Consider the following 24,564-nt stretch of genomic DNA (forward strand, 5'->3'; position numbering starts at 1 on the left):
ACAGAAAAGCACATTTAAACTGAACTTGGGGGGAATTCCTTGGCGGCCCAGTGCTTAGGGCTCCGCACCTCTACTGCAGGGGACATGGGTTTGATCCCTGGTCGAGGAACTAAGATCCCACATACCATGTGGCATGGTGAGTGAATGAATCAACAGAACCGTGGAAACGAGGCCACGGGAAAAGGGGATTTCGGACCTTTAATGAGAATGCCATTCACACTGGCATGAACAGCCAGCAGGAGCGCCTTCAGGGTGGGGTGCTTAGAGCTGAGACAGGCCCGTCCTGCCCCAGCGCTTGCTGCTCTGTGAACTCAGACGCCCGGCCACTTACCGGCCCGAAGCCCCCTCCGCTCGACACGTAGTCCGGATTCCTATCCAAATTGAACAGTTCCACCTGCTGTGGAGGGGTCTGGCTGGTGGATAATCTCCAAGGCTCAGCTAGGACCTGGGGAGTTAAGCAAGGCGACATTCTAATGGCACTTCCCAGCTCCAGCCTCTTCTGTGCCCAAGGAGCCCAGGAGATGAGCAAAGCCTTGCTTGCTGTTTGGACTGTTTCAGACACCAGAAGGCTATGTCCCTGGGGGCCTTGCTGGCTCTCGGGCCAGGGGTTCTTCGGAGAGGGATGGAGCAGGTGAGGACACCTGGACCAGAGAGGCAAACTCTGGCTGACGGGGTCTTGGGCAGAAAAGGTGGCAGATACACAGGGTAAGATTTGGAATGGAGCAGCTGTGTGCTGGAGCAGACTGGTATCAGCTCTCCTAAGCTGAGGGTCAAACTTCCAGGAATTTTCCAAGGTGCCTGTTAAACACAGCCACTGTTAAAAAGTTATATTTTATAAACATAAAAGTAAAGCAACTATATTAAAAATGAAAGAAGTAAATACTCAGAGCTCAGGACTTCCCTGGCTGTGCAGTGGTTACGACTTCCCACTGCAGGAAGCACAGGTTTCAATTCCTGGTCAGAGCACTAGATCCCACATGCTCTGCAGGGTGGTCAAAAACACCCACAACCACCTCAGAGCTCATCAGTTCAGTCGATCAGTCGTATCCGACTCTTTGCGACTCCATGAATAGCAGCACGCCAGACCTTCCTGTCCACCAACTCCAGAGCTTACTCAAACTCATGTCCATTGAGACGGTGATGCCATCCAACCATCGCATCCTCTGTCGTCCCCTTCTCCTCCTGCCTTCAATCGTTCCCAGCATCAGGGTCTTTTCAAATGAGTCAGTTCTTTGCATCAGGCGGCCAAAGTACTGGAGTTTCAGCTTTAGTATCAATCTTTCAGAGCTCATCACTTGATAGTTATTTTAGTACAAGCATGGTTTTTCCAGTAGTCATGTACAGATGTGAGAGTTAGACCATAAAGACTTTGCACTGAAGAATTGATGCTTTTGAACTGTGGTGTTGGAAAAGACTCTTGAGAGTCCCCTGGACTGCAAGGAGATTAAACCAGTCAATCCTAAAGGAAATCAACCCTGAATATTCATTGGAAGGACTGATGCTGAAGCTCCAATACTTTGGCCACCTAGTGTGAAAAGCTGACTCAATCAATGAAGGAGACCCTGATGCTGGGAAAAATTGAGGGCAGGAGGAGAAGGGGGCAACAGAGGATGAGATGGTTGGATTGCATCACCGACTCAATGGACATGAGTTTGAGCAAACTCTAGGAGACAGTGGAGGACAGAGGAGCCTGGTGTGCTGTAGTCCATGGGGTTGCAAGAAGTCTGACGTGACTTGGTGACTAAACAACAATGGCATCCCAGGGGTTGAAGAAATGTGGCTCAGATTTTCCAGTGTGAGGATGGCTGAGCCCTGGAACCCATCTGTTAGACCAGTTCTGACTGGCAAAGCTGTATTAAGTTTTGTCCTAAGATTGACTAAGTTTGGTTTAGCCAAGAAAGCCGAGTGGGCTGCACAGAAGGGCCTCACCTCCTTCAGGAAAGGGGAGTCGACCGCGAGGTACTTGGACACCACGTAGAGGCAGAAGAGGTGGCGGTCGATCCCTGCGCCGGTCATCGCGAGGCGGTACAGAAGCTGATGCTTCTCAGACGCGATCCTGAACAACTTGAGCTTCTGTTCAACCTGAAATAACAAAGGACGGGCAGTTTCAAGTCATGCAGCACCATCTGAGCTCCAAGATGACGGTCACGGGTGCTTCTCCCCAGCGGTCCAACAGGGTGCTGAGACAGCAGGTCACTGGTGGGGCAGGCAGGGGGTCTGGGTGGTCTTTGGGTGGTTGCCAAGGCAACCTGACCAGAAACGCCACTGGCCGGCTGCCCCTGCCCCAGATTCCTGCTGCGAGGCTGTGGAGGGGACAGGTTGTTGGAGAGGCAGTTTGGGGATCCTGTGTGCTGCCCACTGGGCGTCATTTCACCTTTCACACAAATGAGGCCACTAAGTAGGTAGGAAAGTGCCAGCCTCCGCATCTCATCGTGTGGAATGACGCCCCTTTCCTCTGAGGGGGCGCGACATTCCTGCGGGCCCTTAAGTAACCCTCCCGGGTGATCTGTCAGCTCAGCTGAACAGCGCTTCTGAGGCCTACAAGTCCGACCCGAAAAGGCCGCTCCAGGTTCTTTAGAACCCTGTCGGTCTATCTCAGAACGAGGAGACACAAGTCCTTCCGTGGACGTGGAGGCCCGCCCACTCCAGACCCGGCCCTCAGGCTGCTCTGAAGGCAGTGGCAGACCAGAGCCATCTGTGATGAGATCTGCCGAGTGTCTCCCCTCGGAACCGACAGCCTTTCCAGGAATGAGCTCCCCAGAGTGGAGCAAAACCCCGGGCCGTGGCCCCTCGGGGGTCAGCAGAGCTGGACAGGATGGGCCTCAGCCCCTCACCGGCTGTGTGGTCAGCAGTTTGCCAGATTCAGCTAAGTCTCTGCTCCTTTATCTATCGAAAACGAACTGATGATGCTTCACGAGCCGCCACTAGGGCCGTCAAAGGCAGCGCACGGAAAACCCAGGGCCCCGAGCCTGCTCGGGGGCTTCAGTGTGGGCAGTGGGCTTCAGGAATCCCGCGCAGAAGGTGTCTGTGTGGGACTTCCCTGGTGGTCTAGTGGTTGAGAATCCACGCTCCCAATGCAGGAGTTGTGGGTTCAATCCCCGGTCAGAGAATTAAGATCTCACGTGCCATATGCGCCATCAAAAAACAGTAATAATAATGATAATAATAAAATAAGAAGGCGCCCATGGTGGGTCACCATTTTCTCAGCCTGACACCAACTGCCAGCACTGTCCTGCCTCACCGCCCTCCCATTCCTGTATTCACCGGCTGTGCACCTCTCTGATTTAAAGATTCTGGGGGGGCCCTCCCTGGGGGTCCAGTGGCTATGAGTTTCCCATGCAGGGAGCCCAGGTTTGATCTCCGGTCTGGGAAGTAGATCCCACATGCTACAACTAAAGATCCCGCGTGACTCAACTAAGACCCGGAGCAGCCAAATATTAAATAAATAAATATTAAAAGACTCCTATGAAGGATAACCTCACTTGTAGAAGTTACAGAATAACAGGATGGATGCAAACACGAACTGTTGTGTCTGCCTAGATGGTTGTCTTTTAATACTCTCTGTCCTCCTGAGACGGGTGGAGGGAAGGAAGGAGATGCAGACTCGCTGGAGAAGTATGCATGTGACTGGGATTTAATCAGGGAAGCCTGCATGTCAGCCTCGGGTGTCATCCTCTGAACAGCAGAGACAGCCCCTCGGGGGCTGTTCTCCTGCTGGCCGGGCAGAACCTACCGTCTGTGTGGGGTCCACCATGGCCAGCACGAAGCTGCACGACTCAGTGGTGCAAGAACGCACGGTCTCCGTTCTGCCCTCTCGGAAGAGCCGGGTCATGGAGGCCTCGTAGGTGAGGGAAAATTTACCCATGTCCTGGGGAAGGAAAAATATTTTAACACAAGGCCGGGCGTGTTGACAAAGACATAAGAGGGGAATGGTTCAAGTCAGCCGGGAAAAGCAGACATCATCGTCAGAGGCGGCTTTTAGTCACTGTCAGTTTTTACATGGGCTTATGCAGCAGGCAGGTGGGAACGTCACTAGCTTTGAAAGGGGAGGGACGGTCCAGGTTTCCGGGTCCAGATGCGACTGGTGCCGTGACCTGGCGTCTGGATCTCACACACCTGCCCAAGTGCAGATGTGGTTTTAGGAAGACTATGGTACAGGACCGGGAACTGCATGCAGGAGCTGGGAATTACTTAACTCCAGGTCAGGAAGGTCCTCCTCCGAGGGGGCGGGAAGCAGGTGGATGGCCAGTGCCTAGAGCACAGACAGCCCACCCCAGCCATTAGACAAGAGGGAGAGAAAGCAGGAGGGAACGGCTTTGTGGGGCTGGCAGTCGCTGAGGGGAGCAGACAGGGGGTCTTTTTAGAACATTCACTTTCTTGGTGAAATAAGGAAGTTCACCTCCTAAGAGACAGAGGATGGAGGGGAGGTGCTGGGAGTCAGCAAAGGGGTGTGAAACAGGCTCTGGGGGTGTAGAGAGTGGGTGGTCTGGGACCACCGAAGTCAGGGCTCATGAGTTAAGAAAGATGAGCTGCGGTTTGGGGGGGTTTTCTCGGGCTGTGTCAGCTTCTCAGTGCAGCATCAAAGCAGGCAGACACTGGACTGACCCAGGGGTGTGTCTGCTGTGCTTGGGGCTCTGGGGCAGAGGTCGGGGTGATAACAACAGGCTGCGGAATCTAAGCCCGAGAGGCAAAAGGGGAGGTGAGATAGAGGGGTAGAGGGCAGGGCAGGCTGGAGACTGCGATGAGGAATGCTGGTGTCAGGGGCCAAAGGGGAGACGGGATGACAGGAACAGCTGGGTGATGTGCGGACGGTTCCTCAAGGGCCCGAGACAGAGGTGGCCGGGCATGACGAGGACAGGCACCGGTCCACGGGAGCTCGGGGCTGCCCACTGCCCTTGCTGCGGGCGGAAACCACCTGCAAAGCCCCAGCTCCAAGATGACCAGGTTCCCCATGGGGACGGGAAAGTGCTGAGCAGCAGACTGAGGACCCAGGTTATTTCTGACGGGACAACGTCCCTCTGGGCATTTGGGTCCTGGTGGCCCCAGGGTGACAGGGGACACCTGAAATAGGCCGATACTGTTCATTCAGGAGCTGGCAAGGCTGAACTTCTGGTGTGCAGTCCAGACCTGTGAGCAGCCCGGCCGGGTGGGCTCTTTACCCCCAAGGCTGGTTGGCTGACTTAACATTGGCTGTCCCCACCACCCTGTGTGGTCACGGAGGAAGCCAGCTGGCCATGGGTTCTGAGTGCCATCCCAGCCTCCGGTGGGCATCCCCAGCACCCAGCACAAAGACCCGCCAGCTCATAATCTACTCATCCTTTAACACACTGGCTATTACATTTCCCTTGGATGGGGTCTGAGAGGCTCTAACCCCTCAGCTGGCCTACAGAGCCGAACTAAGGTCATTGTACCAAAAATGCCTTTCAGAGAATTACCTATAGGAGCGGAGCTTACTACGGGGGCTTTCCCACTGTCTTATCGTAAAGCACTGGGGAGCCTGGAAGGAAGGAGGGGATGAGGAAGAAGTATAAACGTGCTATTTTAGTCATTTAATACAGGTTAACTTGGGGTATATGATGCAACGATTTATTTGAAGTCAACTTTATAATATCAAACTTTAACCGTGTAAGTGGTCAGTGCAATCATGCATTACATCCACAGTTTTTTAATGACCATCTAAAAACCTCATGGCCGATGCACTGAATATTAGTGTACTCAGACCCCAAGCCGGGTTATGGCTACAACCACTTAACCTGCTACGACCAGCCACTACCTCACCATCGGGAGAGCGGCCATCACCAAAACATCTCCAGTGTCTAACCAGCAGGATCAAAAGACAAAGTCTATAAAGATATTAACACACACGGTGTGAGAACACAAACCTTTTGCACACTTGGATTGCTGCCCTGGAGCTAACTGTTGGGGTTGGTGGCATTTGGGGGGATCTTTCACCTCCGTTTTCCAAGTGAGAAATAAATACGACCCCAAAACAGGAAGCCAATAGCTATAGCCTAGAATTATGACTACGGCCCAAGGTCTTCATTAAATCAATTGCTCAATATGTATTTACTGATGCTTCCCCCATGGCGGCTATCACGCTCCCGGCACTGGGATGCGGTGGCAAAGGAGACAGATCACATCCCTGCCCGTCTCCGACATTCTAGTGGAAGAGAGAAAGGATGAACACATACCTGATGTCGTGAGAAACAGGTGCAACGCACAGAAATAACGCATGGTCAGGGAAGAGTGTGATGGGGAGGAGGGTCATTTATTTGTGTTTAATTTTTTTTAGTTTTTGGCTGTGCTGCACAGAATGGGGGATCTTACTTCCCAGACCAGGGCTCAAACCCGAGCCCCTTGCATTGGAAGTACAGTCTTAATCACTGCATCACCAGGGAAATCCCTGTAGGGCTCTTTTAAATAGGAGATCTAAGCAACCCCTGGAGAAGGCAATGGCAACCCACTCCAGTACTCTTGCCTGGAAAATCCCATGGACGGAGGAGCCTGGTAGGCTGCAGTCCATGGAGTCGCGAAGAGTCGGACACGACTGAGCGACTTCCCTTTCACTTCTTACTTTCCTGCATTGGAGAAGGAAATGGCAACCCACTCCAGTGTTCTTGCCTGGAGAATCCCAGGGACGGGGGAGCCCAGTGGGCTGCCGTCTATGGGGTCGCACAGAGTCGGACACGACTGAAGTGACTTAGCAGCAGCAGCAGCAAGCAACCCCATCTTGATCTGGGAGGTAGCGAGGACTTCCCTGGCAGTTCAGAAGTTAAGACTCAGTGCTTCCAATGCAGGACATGCGGGTTCTATCCCTGGTCAGAGAACTAAGATCCCATATGATGCAATGCCAAAAAAACTATTTTAAAAAGTCTGGGAGTTATTAATTGCCAGTGCAGAGCAAGTGCAAAGGTCCTATGGTAGAAATGAGTCCAGCACATTCAAAAGCAGCAAAAGGAGGGAACAGGCCCAGAGCAGCACTGGAGATCAGTATAAGCACCAGATCAAGGGTGACTAACCTTGGGGATGTGTGAACCTGGATGGAAAATACGCATAATTTTTAAATTTCACAAAGTGAATTAAACCACAAAGTGAAATACAGCATTTAGAAGCACAGGCAGCACATCTCAGGAGTTATGAGCAGTGCCTGTGATGCTGAATAGAACAAAAATCATAGCAATTTTCACATCCAAGTATGGTGGCTCAGTGGTAAGGAGTCTGCCTGCACTGTGGCAGACCTGGGTTCCATCCTGCATTGGGAAGATCCCCTGGAGGAGGGCATGGCAACCCACTCCAGTTTCTTGCCTGGAGAGTCCCCATTGACAGAGGAGCCTGGAGGGCTACAGTCCACAGGGTCACAAGGAGTCAGACACGACTGAGCGACTAAGCAGACAGCACGTGGTTATTGCACGTACCCCAAAGTAGCATCTAAGCTCATCACTGCGTCAAAGGTAAAGGCACTTATCAGACCTGCTGCTTGAAAGTCAGTGCATGAACAATTACATCTAGGCCTTCCCTGGTGGCTCAGTGGTAAAGAATCCACCTGCCAATGCAGGAGACACGGGTTTGATCCCTGATCCAGGAAGATCCCACATGCCACGGAGCAACCAAGCCCGTGCATCATAACTCCTGAGCTTGTGCTCTAGAGCTTGGGAACCACAACGACTGCACCCACTGAAGCCCCCATGCCCTAGAGGCCATGCTACACAACAAGAGAAGCCGCCGCAATGAGAAGCCCGTGTACCACAACTAGAGAGCAGCCCCCACTCGCCACAACCAGAGAAAAGCCCAAGGAGCAAAGAAGACTCAGCACGCCAAAAATAATAAAAGAAATAAAATTGTATCCAAAAAAAGAATCACATCTACAGTACCACAAAAGGACGCTTACTATTTGACACCTGCATGTTAAGTAACTGGTTACTTTTGTAACCCTGCGTATTTCATTTTATGCTTTCTAAACATTATTCGGAGAAGGGATCCCCAAGGCTTTCTCCAACTGCCCAAGGGGTCCAGGGCACAAAGAAGGTTAGGTGGCTGGAGCAGAACTCCCCCCCGCAGGGCCACCCAAAACATCTGGATTTGTGCAGGAGCCCCCGTGAGGCCCCTCAGCCCAGAGCTTGGCAGAGACGGGTCTGACTGTGAGCGCCACAGTAAAGTCTGTTCCTAACAGAGCGGGCCTTCCAACAGGCGTGCAGGAAAGAACTGAATGGAGGAGTCTGCTTTAAACTATTAATAGACTTCGGTCAATCATTTTTATAGACTGAGTGCCACATGACGAATTGGTAGAGGGGTGGGGGGCCAAGAATGAAATTCTGGCTGTTTCTAGCCAGAGTGCAAAGAGTAAATATAACTGCTTGGGTTATTAAAATAAATAATCAGTGTCAAATAAACTGTTACGTGATTCCACGCAACTATTCTGGCACCAAAACTATCCTGTGCTAATCACTATAAGCTTCTGATTTCTCTATTTTCAGCTTTGAAAGAGTAAGTCTCCACCTCACCCTCCCCCATCTCCACCTGACAACCTTTCCTTTTCAAAATATTACCACTTATTCTCAAACGTTAGCCCTCCACTTGAACTTGGAAGGTAGACCAGCCCAGCCCTTCTCCTAAAGTCTTCTGCGGACCTCTGACGATGCTCACAGTGCGTGCGTGAACCGGGGACATTCATCTCGAAGGTGCTGAGCCTTTCTGTCCAAAATCACAGCCTTCCCTCCCTCTCCGAGGGCCCATTCCTTCTCCTAGGCTCTGGGTCTTTTTCCCAAACGTCCTGACTGCTTTATAAATAGAGGCTTGGGGAATCCCAGGGTTTTGCTTCTAGTCTGTATCACATTTTCCTACCGTGTTTGCTGCTTGACTATCACAGCTCTAAGACAAAGACGCTCGTCTTTGCGTAATTCTGCACCAGACCTCCTTACTGAGCATGCGTCCCAACCACAGAAGCTTTCCCACCCACTCCATCTTCTGAGCAGATGTGCGAATATTTCTTCTGCCCAGTGGTCCTGTCAGCTGCCCTCATGCCCTTTAATGCATAGACATCCAAGAACAGCCCCTGGAGGTCGCGTCATCCTTCCTGCTTTAATGGGGCTGCCTCCACACTCCACTTTTGAGGAAGACCCCGTCTGCGGGCACATGATGTGATTTACTGTGTGAAGGAGATAGCCCCTATGCTACGAGTTACCGAATCGGGATGCACCATTATGAATGCCTCGTCAGCATCTGTCAAAATGACTGGCTTCTTCTCTGAGCTAGTAACATGATTAAGTCTATTACTGGATTTACTGATACCAAACCATCCTCCGGCCGCTGGCGTTAGCTATTGCTGGCTGCGGTATTTTCCCTGTACTGGTTGATGCTATTTGCTATTACCTTATTTAGATTTTTTGCATTTGCATTTGTGAGCAAAACTGGTCTGTGGCTGTCTATTTTCGTGCATCCATCAGCTGTATTAGAGTCAATCTGAAGTACAGTTGTGGCCCATCAGCTGTCATTTATCTGATACTAACACTGCCTCTGTGAGGAAAGCTGAGCACCGAAGAACTGATGCTTTTGAACTGTGGTGTTGGAGGAGACTCTTGAGAGTCCCTTGGACTGCAAGGAGATCCAACCAGTCCATTCTAAAGGAGATTAATCCTGGGTGTTCATTGGAAGGACTGATGCTAAAGCTGAAACTCCAATACTTTGGCCACCTCATGCAAAGAGTTGACTCATTGGAAAAGACTCTGATGCTGGGAGGGCTTGGGGGCAGGAGGAAAAGGGGACGACAGATGAGATGGCTGGATGACATCACCGACTCGATGGACATGAGTTTAAGTGAACTCCGGGAGTTGGTAATGGACAGGGAGGCCTGGCGTCCTGCGATTCATGGGGTCGCAGAGTCAGACACGAAAAAAAAAAAAGAGTCGGACACGACTGAGCGACTGAACTGAACTGAACTGAACACTGCCTCTTGTGCTGTTCTGCATGTGTTTATCTTCCTGACCTGAGTTATAGAGGAGTCGAAGCTACAGGCTGCCCCCGGGACCCATGCCTGACTCCAGTATCACCTTGGCCGCTGGTCAGCTCACCTCTTGGAGTGAACCCCAATTTTCTCAACCAGTAAAGTGGGCCAACTATAGAGACTTGCTAGTGAGGAGACTGTGAGAGCTATGTGTGTAGAGCACCGAGGCCAGTGCCTGGCACAAAGCAGACTTCACACAGCAGAACCACTGTCCAGAGATGCTACCCTGCACCCATGTTCAACCCTCAAGCTCTGAAGACAGAAATTCTCCATTAAAGCCAGGACATATTTTGACCCAATGCCACAAAGACTTCCACTGCCCCTGGAAACCAGGGCCACCCTTTCAGGGTGGAATGCTCCCTCCAATGGAAAAGAGCCTCACTGAGGTCCTCCAGGGCCCTGGAAACACCACAAGCTTCTGTGCGTACAGGGACCCCACCCATCCCAGAATACCTCCCATGGGGCTGGCGTATCCCCTCCTATGGAAGAGCATGTCAAGGGTCAGAGACCTCCAGTTGCCTGCCCTAAGTAGTTCTGCTTTCCCAAATCCTAGGATTGGGAGCTTACACGTCTAATTCCCGCTTTGTAGAATGAGGAGATCTCACTTGCCTTCCGCCCCCTACGTTCTGCCTCTCCTCCCGTGTGAACCAGGAACCCACTGCCGTCCCAGGCACGGCTAGCTCCCATGACGGGTCCTCCCCTATGCGCTGGGCGGGCAGCCTTGGGCCTGTGTTCAGGGCCCCCAGGAGTGCTCAGGACAAAAAGCCCAGCTGGGGGGTCTCACCTTGTAATGAGCCAGCTGGAGCGAGAGCTGCACGAAGGCGTCCGGGCTGGTTTTACATTTCTTGATCAGCCCTTTACCGAAAGTGCGGAATGGGAAGGAGTGGAAATCCACATCGTTGGCCAAGAGGTTGGCGCTGCTCAGCGAAGTCTCAATGACCTCCTGACACTTGGGGAAAAAGGAGAAAAGGCTTCACTTAATGGGAGGGGAAGTTCTGACACAAACTGAAGAAAACGCAAGCTGACTTTCAGCACAGCTAACACACAGACTTGTTGCTTGGAAATACGTACATCACGTTTACTTCTTGGTTTTTTCCAATCTTTCTAACCTAAGAGTTGCAGTAAGTGGGCAACATGGCACTGCCCCTCACCCCCTAAACAGCAATGGGGTGGCCCACACAGGAGGAACGCCTGGTCCCAGGGGGACCCCCAGAGGGCATTTCAAAGAGTCACAGGTTTTGTTTCATGAGATCCATTCTTCTTATATGCTAGCCATCGAGGGACCAGTTTTAAAAAAGAAATGGACTGGGACCTCCCTGGTGGTGCAGTGGTTAAGCCTCTGTGCTTCCACTCTAGGGGGTGCAGGCTTGATCCCTGGTTGGGGAACTAGGTTCCCACATACCAACCAGCACAGCCAAAAAAAGAAAAAAAAAAAAGGACACGGACTGTGGGACGGCTGTACAATAGAAGTGAGTCCTCAGCCGTGAAGTCACACAAGGAATCTTAAATGCACACGACCAAGGGAAAGAAGTCAACGGAACAGCTCCGCACTATACGACTCCAGCTGTATGACATTCAGGGACAGGAGACATGATAGAGAGGTGAGACCTGTGCTGTCAGGAGCAAGGCGGGAGAGAGGGGCGAGCCGACAGAGGAGAGGTTTTAGGGCGGTGACGCTGCTCTGCGTCTCATTATGTCTGCCCACGCCATAGATGCACAACAGCAAGCGTGACTCCAAGCATGACCCTAATGCGAGCTACGAACTTCAGTGATACTGACATGTCGGTGTAGCTGCATCGCCTGTAACACACAGACCAACTGGTAGGGACATCGGCAGTGGGAGTGACTGTGTGTGTGTGAGGGCGGGGAGACTGTGCGAAAACTCTGCACCTTCCACTCGGATTTTGCTGCGAGCCTAAAAGTGCTCTAAAAATGAAAATCCATCAATAAAAATCTTTTTAATAAATGGTACGTGACTTAGTCAGCTAGAAGGACTCTGTGATACACTTCTTCAGAAGTCATGCCTCTCTGAGGACCACACACCAGCCACAGGAATGCAGGCTGGACAAAAAGATGCAGACGGATAAGACCTTACAGTACGGATCCAATATTTTCTATGTCAAAAATGACTTCAAAAAAGAAAAAGACTTCCCAGGCCCTGGGAATTCCTGTTTGGCTTTGATTTGGTATTTCCAGCCCTAAAATTCCTTCCCCAAAGGGCTTCCATGGAGTAAATTGCATTGGAGAAGACTCAGAGGGACAAAACTGACAAATTAGTGATCTAGTGTACTTCAGCTCCAAAGCAAATGATTTCATTGTGATGTCTAGCTAAGTTTGAGCTAGGAATTTCACTGACAATCTTAGCCAAAAGCTTTCAGTGAAAGAACACTGACTGGGGCTCCCAAGGCAATAGGAGCTGTAGCAGCTTCGAGGTCCCAGGAAGAAACACCCAGGTGGACAGATTTCTGTCTCGGAGACATCCTGAGCTTGTGAGTACTCGGGAAGGACCGCTGGAAAATTCAACTGTGAGAGTTTAGATGTGTCTCCTATCCAAGGTAATTGACAAGCATCCGAGTAGTGGGACTTACTTCCTCCGGGATGTCCCACTGCAGCCGGGTAGGGTACGGGATGTTCGGGTTGGTGTCTCCTTTACAGTGTCCATCCTCCGTGTAACCCAGCTGGAAGCTGTCCGTGGCCATGACGTACTGTCAAAAATAAAGACACATCTGTTAAGTCCAAGATCATCACAGGTACCTGTTACATACAAGTCACTGACCTCTCAAAGCACATCCTTTCTTTCTAGAAATGCGATCAAGACTTAACCATAACTACTTGCTTAGGGTCTGCTGAGCACTTGACATTCTGTGAACACCCACCTAATAAGGTAGTCTGATCTCTACTTCAGGGTCAAGAAAGATGGACCTGGAGAGGTTCGACAGTGTTTGGACAGGTAAGGAGCACAGCCAGGATTCAAGCTGAGTGTATGATGTGCAGAAAATAGCTCAGAGCCTGCTTCTAGGTCCTGGCTGTGAGCTGGTACCATCTGGGTGTTACCCTGATGGATACTGACCCTGTAAGGTAGTAACTGCTGTTCTCACGCGTATAAATGAGAAGACCGCCTCAGTGAGGTGAAGAGTCTGTCCGAGTTCACACTTCTCAGGGAGCCAGGATGTGGGCCCAGGTATGAATGCTTTCTGTTCACTGGCAGGTAATCTTAAGCCAGTTTATTCAATGCTATTTACTGAGCACCAACTATGAGTCAACCCTGAATATTCACTGGAAGGACTGATGCTGAAACTGAACCTCCAATACTTTGGCCACCTGATTGGAAGAGCCGACTCATTGGAAAAGACCCTGATGCTGGGAAAGATTGAGGGCAGGAAGAGAAGGGGATGACAGAGGATGAGATGGTTGGATGGCATCACCAACTTAACGGACATGAGTTTGAGCAAACTGCAGGAGATGGGAAGGACAGGGAAGCCTGGCATGCTGCAGTCCATGGGGTCGCAAAGAGTCAGACGTGACTTAGCGACTGAACAACAGCTATGAGTCAGTAATGCTTCTGAGCGCCAGCGAACAAAGCAGACAGGAATTTCTGCCTTTCTACAAAAGTTTACAGATGGCCATGACCAAGCGACTCCATTCCTTAGGTATGGACTCAAAAGAAATGAAAACACAGGTTCACATACAACTTGTACACTGACGTTCACAGAAGCGATGGTTATAGTAGTTAAACAGCGAAAAGAGCCCAAATGTCCATCAAGTTATGAACAGATAAAATACGGTATTATCACGCGAAGGAATACCATTCAGCCATCAAAAGGAACGAAGCCCTAGTGGTGGGATTCTGGGCTTTCACTGCTGTGGGCCAGGTTCAATCCCCAGTTGGGGAACTAAGATCCCAAAAAAAATTTTAAAAAAGGAATGAAGCCCTATAGAACAATATAGATGAATCCTGAAAACATTAGCCAGATACACAAGACCACGCACTGTGTGGATTCCATTTCTATGAAATGGCTAGAATAGCCAGAGACAGAAAGGAGATTAGTGGTTACCAAGGGTTGGGTGGGGTGGGGGTGCGGGGAGGTGTTTTATTTTGGGAGTGATGGAAGTGTCCTGGAATGAGACAGTGGTGATGGAAAGAACAACCATACTGAACTGTACACTTGAAGAGGTGAACTATGTGCTTTGTGAATTACATCTCAATTTTTAAAAATAATAAAAATATTTTCTAAAGGGTATTTCTGCCCTCGGGGAGCTTACATTCCAGTAGGGGAAGCAAAATGAACAAAAAAAGAGCCCAAGGTCAGAGGGCAACACTGTCGGACGGTGAGCGGGGGAGGGCAGCAGCTCAGGGATGGGGAGGTGTAAGGGGGGGCCTCATCTCATGCACCTGCGGTCAGTGCCCCCGTGAGCTGAGCCTGTGAAGGGGCCCAGCCTAGCTGTGTCTGCTCTGCATCAGAGCCCCCGAGTCCAACACAAACACCAGAAACACACAGACAGCCAACAGGACTCAGCTTGGACCAGATTTGTTTTTAATTGGCACAGGTGGCATCTTTATACCAGCCCATTAACTGGCTCTGGTGTGGGCCTCCATGACAAGATGGTGGGTCAGTTCTCATCCACATAGGGAGCATCTGGGTTCCTGTCTGACCTCTGGAGTCACGGGCCACTGTGTCCATTGGGTGGTTAACAGTTAAACACCACCACATCCAACTGCTCACCCTGATGTAAGACTAAATCCTTTATCCTTATCTTATCCAGAGTACTGAAAAAATACGCCTGGCCTTGTCAGTATCCTGTAGATTTCTCTACTTGGTAAATGTACCTAACGTGATCCAGACTGCCTATGACTCAGAGATTTCTCTTTCACCCAAGTACTGCTCTGATGCTCTTATTACTGGGAAAGTCCTTGGAACAGGGTGTAATAGGCGTGGACCATTACAAAGTGCAAAGAGACTTAAAGTGTCTCATTTCAACATTCAGCAGTGGTGAAGGGGTTTGATCTATGACAGATCTTTAGTTGAAAGGATCTCTCAGCCTTTGTCGGCATCAGCAAAGACAAGGGTGATGAAGAGCCTTTTTGACAACTTGGCTACTTTTATCAGGTGTTAATGTCTTAGGACCACGCCGGTGTCTTACAGACTGGAGCAATTTTTTCTTTCCTTCTTAAAGGTTTCCCGGACAGGGGAGCTTGGCATGCTGCAGTCCATGGGGTCGAAAAGAGCTGGACATGACTGAACAACTGGACACCAACAATGAATAGGGGTGAGGACTCCACACTCCCACCGCAGAGGGCTTGGCTTCGATCCCCAACTGGGGAACTACGATCACACATTTTACGGCACAGCCAAAAAATAAATAAATGTAAAGTGTTAGGTGGAGGGAGAGGATGACAGGCATTGGTGGGTTTTTCGGTAACTTGGTAATTCTAAGAATTAAGCGAAGTGGGAAAAGGCACACTGCACTTTCATAAACCAAGATTTCAATACCCTTGCTTTTATTTGGCCTAAAACTTGGCAGCTTTCAAAATAACCGAGCTTCAGTTCCGCCCTGAAGTCACTGCGTCTGAGCCAAGGCCATCTCATTATTTTGGCACCTTCAGGATGTGACAATAAATGTTTCCATTTCAGGAACCTCAGCCATATGTTGACAGTGCCAACGCCTGCTGAAAACATTATAACTGGACGGATACTACGAAGTTTAATTCAGTCTGGGGTTTGCTTTTTCCACAGCAGTGTCTATGGTCAAGTTAAACTTTCAGACACTCACCTCCCAAAGGTGACCCATGATGGGCGCATCGGCCCAGGAGTGCTCTGCATTTATGCCCATCTTGCCGTTTTTAAAGACGATAAACGTGAATGATTTATCAAACCACCTGCACGACACAAAAAAATTAATGCAACTGACATGTTTACAAAGACAAAAGCAAATCCAGACAACGTGTTTGTTTTCTTACGGATGGCCTCAACTGACTGTATCCACCCCTCCTATGGTTGGTAGAGGTGAACGACTCTCCACAAGTGATAATAAAAGTACGTACAGAAGGGCCTCCCTGGTGGCTCAGTGGTAAAGAATTCTCCTGCCAATGCGGGAGATACAGGTTCAATCCCTTGTCCGGGAAGGTCCCAGTGTGCCTCGGAGCAAATAAACCCGTGGGCCACAGCTACTGACCTGTGCTCTAGAGCCCAGGAGCTGCAGCTACTGAGACCTGTGCACCCTCAAGCCTGTGCTCAGCAACAAGAAGCCATGGCGGGACTTCCCTGGGGGTCCAGTGGCTAAGACTCCGCACTCCCAATGCAGGGGCCCTGGGTTCGATACTTGGTCAGGGAACTAGATCCCACAGGCTGCAACTAAGATTTTGCATGTGGCAACTAAAGATCCCACGTGTTGCAACTAAGAACCAGCACAGCCAAATAAATAAATACATCCAAAAAAAAGAGAGAGAGAAGCCACGAAAAGCCCGAGCACTGCAACAAGTGCTCGCTGCAACTGGAGAGGAGCCTGCACGGCAACGAAAATCCAGCACAGCCAAAAGTAATTTTTTTTTTAAATTAAAAAAAAAAAAGTACACATAGAACCCTAACTCACTGGTTTCTCCCCTGCTCCCAACACAGAGATAAGCATTTGGGTACTGGGACCAGAAGGAGAACAGGCTGTATTGTTATAACGAGAAAGGATGCATAAGACACCGGCAGAGAGGCAGGAAGCCGTAAGGTCGTCCTTGGGTATCTGCTGGCGGTGTGGCTCTGGGACCCATTGGCCGATAAGGAAACCTGAGGCTGCTCCGGCCCCAGAGTCGGCCCTCTGCAGCCACAGGCTCCACAACCGAGGCTCTGAAACATGCTCCCTGATCCGCAGTTGGCTGAACCCCACGGACACGGAAGACCAACTGTGCCTGCACCCCCCTTCCCCCACCTCGGCCAACCCTCACCCCCAACCTGATGGGCAGTCAGGACCTCCCTTCTCAGGGAAGGGGAGCAGGCTCACCCAATCACGTGACTAGTGAGCAGAGCCAAAGCCGACATCCAGGTCAGGCCCTGGGCAGCCCTTTCTCATGAGCATCTCCAAGCGGAGGAGCTCGTGCAGAGGGGAAGGATCTCAAGGCTGCTGCTTATGTGTGTGCGTGACAGTTTGGGTGGAAAGAAGAAACTCCCCAGTCGTATTTTCACGGCCCCCTTGCTTCAACAGATGCTTATGGCTGGGTGTCAGCCATAGGCAATGCTTCTTCCAGGTTTTAGGCAAAGCACTGTGTTTCAGAAGGTAAGCGCGATACCTGTCGAAACACCTGCCATGCAGCAGGGACTTGGCATAGCTGTCCATCGACGTTCCCGGGTCCTCCTCCCGGTACCCCTGCTCGGTTTCATCTAACGTTACGAAGAACGCTGCTTTTTCCACAGCATCCAGAGACTGCTTGTTTTTCCCGTGTCCAAAATAGGCCTGGCGACACCTGGCCCAGGGGACCCTGCGGTGAGGATTAAGTACCATGAGACCTGCAGCAATTTGGTGACATCTCCTTTGAGGCACGTGTGAAGGACAACGTTTTTCAGTTCTCAGTGTTTTAGGGGTTTAAGGAAAACTCGGCCTTAAAGACTTTCTCCATCTGCAACCACTGCCTGCCTGCCTGCCGGCTGGGCTGCCTGGTTGGAGGGCAGGGGTCTCGCCTTCTCCTTGTACCTGCTCCAGGGACGTCGCAGGCGGGGAAGTTCATCCATAAATGCCGAGTGAAGGACAAGAGGGCAGATGGGCCCGGAGCTTTGCCGTCCGGGGCAGCAGAGCCCCAGCCAGGCAGGAGCCTTCCTCGTGGCCTTCTGACCCTCTCCATGCGACCACCCCTCAGAAACCACAGCGAGGGCCAAGAGCATGGCCCTGGTGCCGGGACCAGCTCAAGTTCACAGACCCCGACACCACTGTCCCATCTTCCAGATGAGGAAACCGAGGCACAGGCAGGAGGTCACAGCGCCTTCGTGGTGGGTCGGGACTGCTACCCAGGCCAGCTGGTCCCGTGTCCACATGCCCATGCTACAAACAGCCACACGACAGCCCCGTGATGAGGGGCGCCCCTCGGAGCCGAATTCAGGGATTCTTTTCCATCCTGCCCCACGTGGGGTGCATGGAGCTGATGGGACACCCAATTCCCCAGAGGCGCCCCAGCTGTGGCCTCCCCAGATAGCTCCTGGGCCCCTTCACTCAGGCCCCCCACCCCGCTACCCTTCCAGGCCAGGGCCATCTGTCTCTGTCTCCCGCCCTCTTCTCCCCACCAAGTGCTCAACCCAGACCCCCAGGGGTGCCAAAAAGCCCAGAAACACAACAGGTCCCATCGCAGGCCCAGCTCCAACCACTGTTCTTGACACCTGGGGACAATGGTGACCGCGAGAATCGCTGGTACGTGCGCAGCACCTAGGTAAGTGAGGCAGGGCATAGTCCTCATGGGGGATGCATAGTCCTCATGGGGGATGCCCCCGCGACGACTATGTTGCTCACTGAGTCTGCACCCCGCCCCTCTCTGCCTCACTGGCCACCCCCAGTGATGCTCGGTCAGCACTCGGGACCCAAGGTTCTTCCCCAGGACGCGTCCCCTCTGTTCCAGCCGAGCCCTTGCCCCCCAGCAACGGCCATGCCCTCCAGCTTCTCGGACTGAGCCTCCTCTTTACTAACACTGCCCATGTCCAGCGTCGGAAGCCCCCGGACCAGAATATAAGCCTGGGGCTTCCCAGGTGGCACTAGCAGAAAAGAGCCTGCCTGCCAATGCAGGAGACGTAAGAGACCGTGGGTTTGATCCCTGGGTGGGGAAGATCCCCTGGAGGAGGGCAGGGTGAACCACTCTAGTCTTCTTGCCTGGAGAATCCCACGGACAGAGGAGCCTGGCGGGCTACAGTCCGTGGGGTCGCACATGGGACACAACTGAGAGACTGAGCGTGCCCGCAGGTCACTCCAGAAGGTCACTCACTCCAGGCTAATGTGGTCCCTTTATCAGCGCCTGGTCACAGAATCAAGCCCAAATGTGGCTGGGTACACGGGCCCCACTCCACAGCTCCCAGCATCTTCTCCTCAGACATCTCTGCTGCCCGTTGGTCATCCCGGCTCACCACCGCCCTCTGCGTGCCCTCGCCTGGGTCTCTTCCTCTTCTCTGCAGGACAGTCACTCACCATCTTGCTCCCAGCACAACCCTAAGAGCAGCCACACTGCCGGCCCCAGGGTTCCTCATCAGGGACCACACTGCCCCAGCAGCCCTGGGCAAAGCCTGAAGACAGACTTGCTTCTCCCCCAAGTGCTCCCCTCCCCCATCCCAAACAGAGTAGCTCAGCCCCAGAGGTATCAGAGCCCAGGCTGTACAGGCCAGGCCCTCGAGCTTTAACCCTGACATGGAGGCCTTGGCTAAACTTGTCTGTTTCCTAAGTCCAGCATGCCCAAGGGCTTCCCTGCTGGCTCAGCGTTCACCTGAGAATTCATCTGCCAATGCAGGGGACAAGGTTCGATCCCTGGCCTGGGAAGATTCCACATGACGCGGGGCAACTAAGCCCGTGTGCCAACTACTGAGCCTGTGCTCTAGAGCCTGGGAACCGCATCAGCTGAGCCCGGGTGCCCTAGAATCTGTGCTCTGCAACAAACCAAGTCAAAGCAACGCGAAGGACGCGCACCGAGAGCAGCCTCCGCTCTCGGAAACCAGAGAAAGCCCTCGTGCGGCAACAAAGACCCAGCAGAGCCAGACTAAATAACATTATTTAAAACAAAACAACAACCAAAAACATGCCGCAGCCCCCATGACAACGCCTACTTCCTTCCTTCAGTCATGCGTCCTGAGATCCACGCACACGCACACCTGCCTGTCACACAGACGGCCAAGGAGACCTGGGGACAAAGCCGAGCCCAGCGCGGCAGGCCAGGGACCCTCCTCCCCACCGGGGGGGACCCTGGTGAGGAGAGGACCCTGAGCCCCCGAAACACGACAGCATCTCAGAGGGGCCACACACCTGTCTGCTCCCCTGGTGAGGACAGAACCCCGAGACCCCCCGACAGCCCCCAGCATCTCGGAAGGGCCGCACACCTGTTTGCCCCCCTGGTGAGGAGAGAACCCTGAGACCCCCGACAGCCTCCCGGCATCTTGGAGGGGCCGCACACCTGTCCGCCGCCGTAAGCGCCGCCAGCTTGGCCTCCCCGGGCTGCGGCTCCGACGGGTCCTCCAGGATCCGCTGCACCTGCTGCTCGATCTCCCGGGGCCTCAGCAGCCGGCCGTCGTGGTAGAGCCAGACCTTGAAGTAGCGGCCCCGGTGGAAGACGACGATGTGCTTGCTGTCCCTCAGGTGCTGGATGGTGTCTGCAGGGGAAGGGTGGGGGGGTGCAGCGGGGGCAGGCATCCAGGGGCACGTGGTTAGAGGAGGAGAGAGCACACCCTCGACGGCACCACCTCCTGTCCCTGCGTCACTCGGCTCCGCTCAGAGTCCACTTCCCACAAGCTTGCAGAGGGCTTGGAGCTCTGGGCTGGGGCAGGCCTGGGCGCTGCTCCGCTTGGCCACCCCCTGGATGTGTCACCCGGGCCAAAGGGCCGACGGGGGGCGGTCCTAAGTGCTACCGGTCTGTCCCCTGGCATTTTTGAGGGCGTCCCGGCTGGAACAGACGAGGCACCCCCTACACTGGGCAGTAAGGAAGGCAGGGGTCAGGGGTCTTAGGTCAGGCTACTGGGCCACAAATCTGGCTCCCCCTGAAGACAATAAACTTCCTTGGTGGTCCAGTGGTTAGGAATATGCGCTTTCACTGCAGGGGACATGGGGGAACTAAGATCCCTCATGCCGCACCATGCGGCCAAAAAAAAAATTCCTAACCCAATCTGGAAAAAACTATTGTAAGACATCCTTCAAATGAAGAGAAACTGAGTCAGTTAAATTAATTAACTGTCCAGGCCTGAGAAAGACAAAGGCAGTTCAACAGAAGGAAGGTTCTTGAGCCTGAAATCTCTGAAATCCTAGGAGAGGCCAGGAGCCACTGGTGTGGTCTTCTCTGATGTCTCCTGAGCACAAGGATGGGAAGTTCTGATTTCCGAAGGAGCCCTGAGTGGGCTACCCACCTGTCTCCTCTCCCGGGATCCGAGAAGTATTAAACATGCGCTCCCACTGGGCAGAGCAGAGCGGAATCGTAGACCCCAAAAGAAGAATCTGTAACAGAAATATGTCTCAAACAAAAATTCAAGGAGCAAATTAAGTCCACACATTTAAATGCTGGATTTGTTTTCTGGGCCCATAGCATGGCTGGACCTAATCTCCAAACTCGGTAAGAACGGGGGTTCCCTGGGATACCATGCACCCTGGGGTTTGTTGAAACAGACCAGAGCACAGAACCCTGCATCTTATTCTTAAATAACACGTCCTCAGTAGGCTCCATACTACCACCGCAGGGAGCACGTTTTCAACCCCTAGTTTCGGAACTGAGATGAGATCCCGAGTGCTGCGTAGTGTAGTTAAAAGAAAGAAAGAAAGATGCTGACACTTAAGTCAAAGGAGTAGTTAAAAAAAAAAAAAAAAAAAAAGGCCTCAAGACTTCCTTGCTGGTCTAGTGGTTAAGAATCTGCCTGTCAGTGCAGGGGACACAGGTTCGACCCCTGGTCTGGGAAGATCCCACGTGCCACAGAGAAACAACTGAGTCCGCGTGCGGCATCTCCCGAAGCCCGTAGGCCCTAGAGCCTGTGTTCTGCAACAAGAAAAGCCTCTGTAATATGAGAAGCCCGCTCACAGCAACCAAGAGTAGCCCTGGCTCACCACATCTAGAGAAAGTCCCTGTGCGGCAACGAAGACTCAGCATGGTCAAAAATATAAATAAATAAATAAACAAAAGAATTTTTGTAAAGGCCTGACATCTATATTATGTCCTTCACAAGCAAGAGAGGGTTTCCTCAAAGGACAAATTACAGAACTAAAGTGCATCAGACATATATCCATTTAGGACACTACAGGAGAGAATTAAATCTCAAAATAATTATGTTGAATGAAAGAGGTCAAAACAAAAAAGTAAAAAGTGAACGGGGATTCCCTAGTGGTCCAGTGGTTAAGAATCCATCTTTCAATGCAAGGGATATGGGTTGGATCCCTGGTCAGGGAACTAAGACCCAGACGCCGCAACTAGAGGGTCTGTGCTCTGCAGCTGAATATCCTGTATGTCGCAACAAGGATCCTGCATGCCGCAAATGAGACCCGACACAGCCAAATAAAACTGGTTGGTTTAGTCGCTCAGTCGTGTCTGACTCTTTGCGACCCCACGGATTGGAGCCCGCCAGGTTCCTCTGCCCATGGGATTCTCCAGGCAAGAATACTGGAGTGGGTTGCCATTTCCTTCTCCAGGGGATCTTCCCAAACCCAGGGATTGAACCCGGGTCTCCTACACTGCAGGTGGATTCTTTACCGACTGAACCACCAGGGAAGCCCCAAAATACCAAAGTTTAAAAAAAAAAAACAAGCAAGCACAAGCTGTAAGAATCCATTTACAGAAAACGCAATCTAATCTAGAGTGACACAAAGCAGATCAGGGTGAAGGTGGGGAGCAGAGACGGACACAGAGGCACACAGAGGAACCCAGGGTGGGCCGGTGGGCGGGGGTCTCACTCACTTAACTGTGATGGTTTCACATGTACAGAGATACATATCGAAACGTCAGAACTTATTACAGTGGGTGCTTTGAAGGTGTGTTGTACATCAATTACACCTGGATAAAGCTGTTCTAAAGAATTTTTTAAAAAGCAGTCTGGGACTTCCCCGATGGTCCAGTGGTTAAGAACCCACGTTGCAGTGGAGGTTGTGTGGGTTCCATCCCTGGTCAGGGAACCAAGATCCCACATGTCATGGAACAGCTAAGCCATAAGCCACCACAAAGACCTGAACAGCCAAATAAAAACGTTTTTTTCTTTTAAGAAAAAAGCACTTTGCGTGCATACCGGTTTGATTTCCTCCCGGTCCAGTTTGCGTCTGTAAAGCAGGATGGCGTGGATCCCGTTGCCAGCTCTTGCTGCCTGGATGTGAGTCGGTTTGATATACAGCAAGTCCTGACACAAAACACACAGCATTAGGGGGAATGTTCACGGAAAGACAGCAAACTTCAATACACAGCGAATGTATTCCTCCTACACATATGTTCACGACACCTGCTCTGCTGTTTCAAGCTTCCAAGCAATTGTCGGGCTATGAAAGGTAAGAGTATATTTTAAAATTAAATGGTAAATAAATATAATTCAAGTCTAAAAAAAGATAACAGTACTACATCCTAAAAAGATAACAGTACTACATCCTAAATATCCTCATATAATGCATAAAAAGGAAAGTGGAAATTAAAAACAGCAATTAGATAATTAGGACGTTTTCTGAGTGAGAAGTAACCAAAGGTTAAAATAATCTTTTATATAGAGTAGTGCTGGCAAATTTTTAGAAACACATTTCTAAGTGTTTATATTTTTCAAGTCCAAGGGTCGCTTGTCTGTCTCAACGAAACTTTGAGAGAAATTATATGTGTGGGGTTGCACCCCGATTACGTGGGAAATAGACACCAAAGTCTTTGGGAACAAAAGGGGACCAGATGGGCACTTTACTCTAAAAAGTATTTTTCTGGGCCATGTCAACAGTTTTTCTCTAAGTCTGACCTTGTTTCCAAAGGACAAGAACAATTATTTTTAAAGAAAAGAAATTTTAAAGGAGAAAAACAGAAAAAGCAAACAGTAAGACAGATATAAGTGAAGTGAAGTTGCTCAGTCGTGTCTCTTTGCGACCCCATGGACTGTAGCCTACCAGGCTCCTCTGTCCATGGGATTTTCCAGGCAAGAGGACTGGAGTGGGTTGCCATTTCCTTCTCCAGGGGGTCTTCCTGACTCAGGGATTGAACCCAGGTCTCACGCATTGCAGGTAGATGCTTTACCCTCTGAGCCACCAGGGAAGATCTAAGATAGATATAAGGAGAAGGCAAAAAATATAAAAGAAAGCAAAGAGGAGAAAGAAGGGGAAAGACATATTCAGCAGCAATTTAAGGCCAGTTATCAGACACTGGTGGTGGTTAGCTGCTCCCTTATGTCTGACGCCTTTGCAACCCCATGGACAATAGCCCTTCAGGCTCCTCTTTCCACAGATTTCCCAGGCAAGAATACTGGAGTGGGTTGCCATGCCCTCCTACAAGGGATCTTCCTGACCCAGGGATCGAACACACATCTCCTGCATTGCAGGCTGATTCTTCACCTGCTGAGTCATCAGGGAACCCCAAGGAGGTGCTTCTAACAAAATAGTGGGGTGTGCTCTCCAGACCACCCATGTCTCAAAAGGCAAGAAAGACCAAAGAGACGTGAAAATAACAGGGTGGGACCCACGTCACCCCAGGACCCAGAAGGACAAGCTCAGTATGTGGACGAGCTCTCAGCTGACCAACAGGTCAGGAGCAGGCAGGGATGTGGGCCTTCAGCATTACTCAGGCTCAGTTAGGAAAACAGAGGGAAAGGTTTGCTGCATGAGTAGTCCCGATCACCACGAGACCATTTCTGCAATCCAAATTCCTCTGCAGCAGCTCGGTGGGCACCCTTGAATGTCACTGGAAATAC

General features: G+C 51.4%; 1 protein-coding gene across 2 annotated transcripts in view; it reads right to left on the reverse strand.

Moving 5' to 3' along the window:
- CPT1A (carnitine palmitoyltransferase 1A) overlaps positions 1-24,564 on the reverse strand; it is a 61,174-nt gene that overhangs the window by 4,749 nt on the left and 31,861 nt on the right. For both annotated transcript variants that reach the window (XM_006063955.4, XM_045165855.1), the window contains 10 exons: positions 22,924-23,031; positions 21,067-21,154; positions 20,124-20,319; positions 17,277-17,465; positions 15,773-15,878; positions 12,589-12,705; positions 10,785-10,949; positions 3,734-3,868; positions 1,930-2,082; positions 332-445 (listed from right to left, as the gene is read on the reverse strand). In XM_006063955.4, coding sequence (XP_006064017.3) covers positions 332-445; positions 1,930-2,082; positions 3,734-3,868; positions 10,785-10,949; positions 12,589-12,705; positions 15,773-15,878; positions 17,277-17,465; positions 20,124-20,319; positions 21,067-21,154; positions 22,924-23,031 — 1,371 coding nt within the window. The remainder of the gene's footprint in view (positions 1-331; positions 446-1,929; positions 2,083-3,733; positions 3,869-10,784; positions 10,950-12,588; positions 12,706-15,772; positions 15,879-17,276; positions 17,466-20,123; positions 20,320-21,066; positions 21,155-22,923; positions 23,032-24,564) is intronic.

The sequence above is a fragment of the Bubalus bubalis genome, chromosome 5, assembly GCF_019923935.1.
Source record: "Bubalus bubalis isolate 160015118507 breed Murrah chromosome 5, NDDB_SH_1, whole genome shotgun sequence".
In the NCBI taxonomy this organism is placed as follows: Eukaryota; Metazoa; Chordata; class Mammalia; order Artiodactyla; family Bovidae; genus Bubalus; species Bubalus bubalis.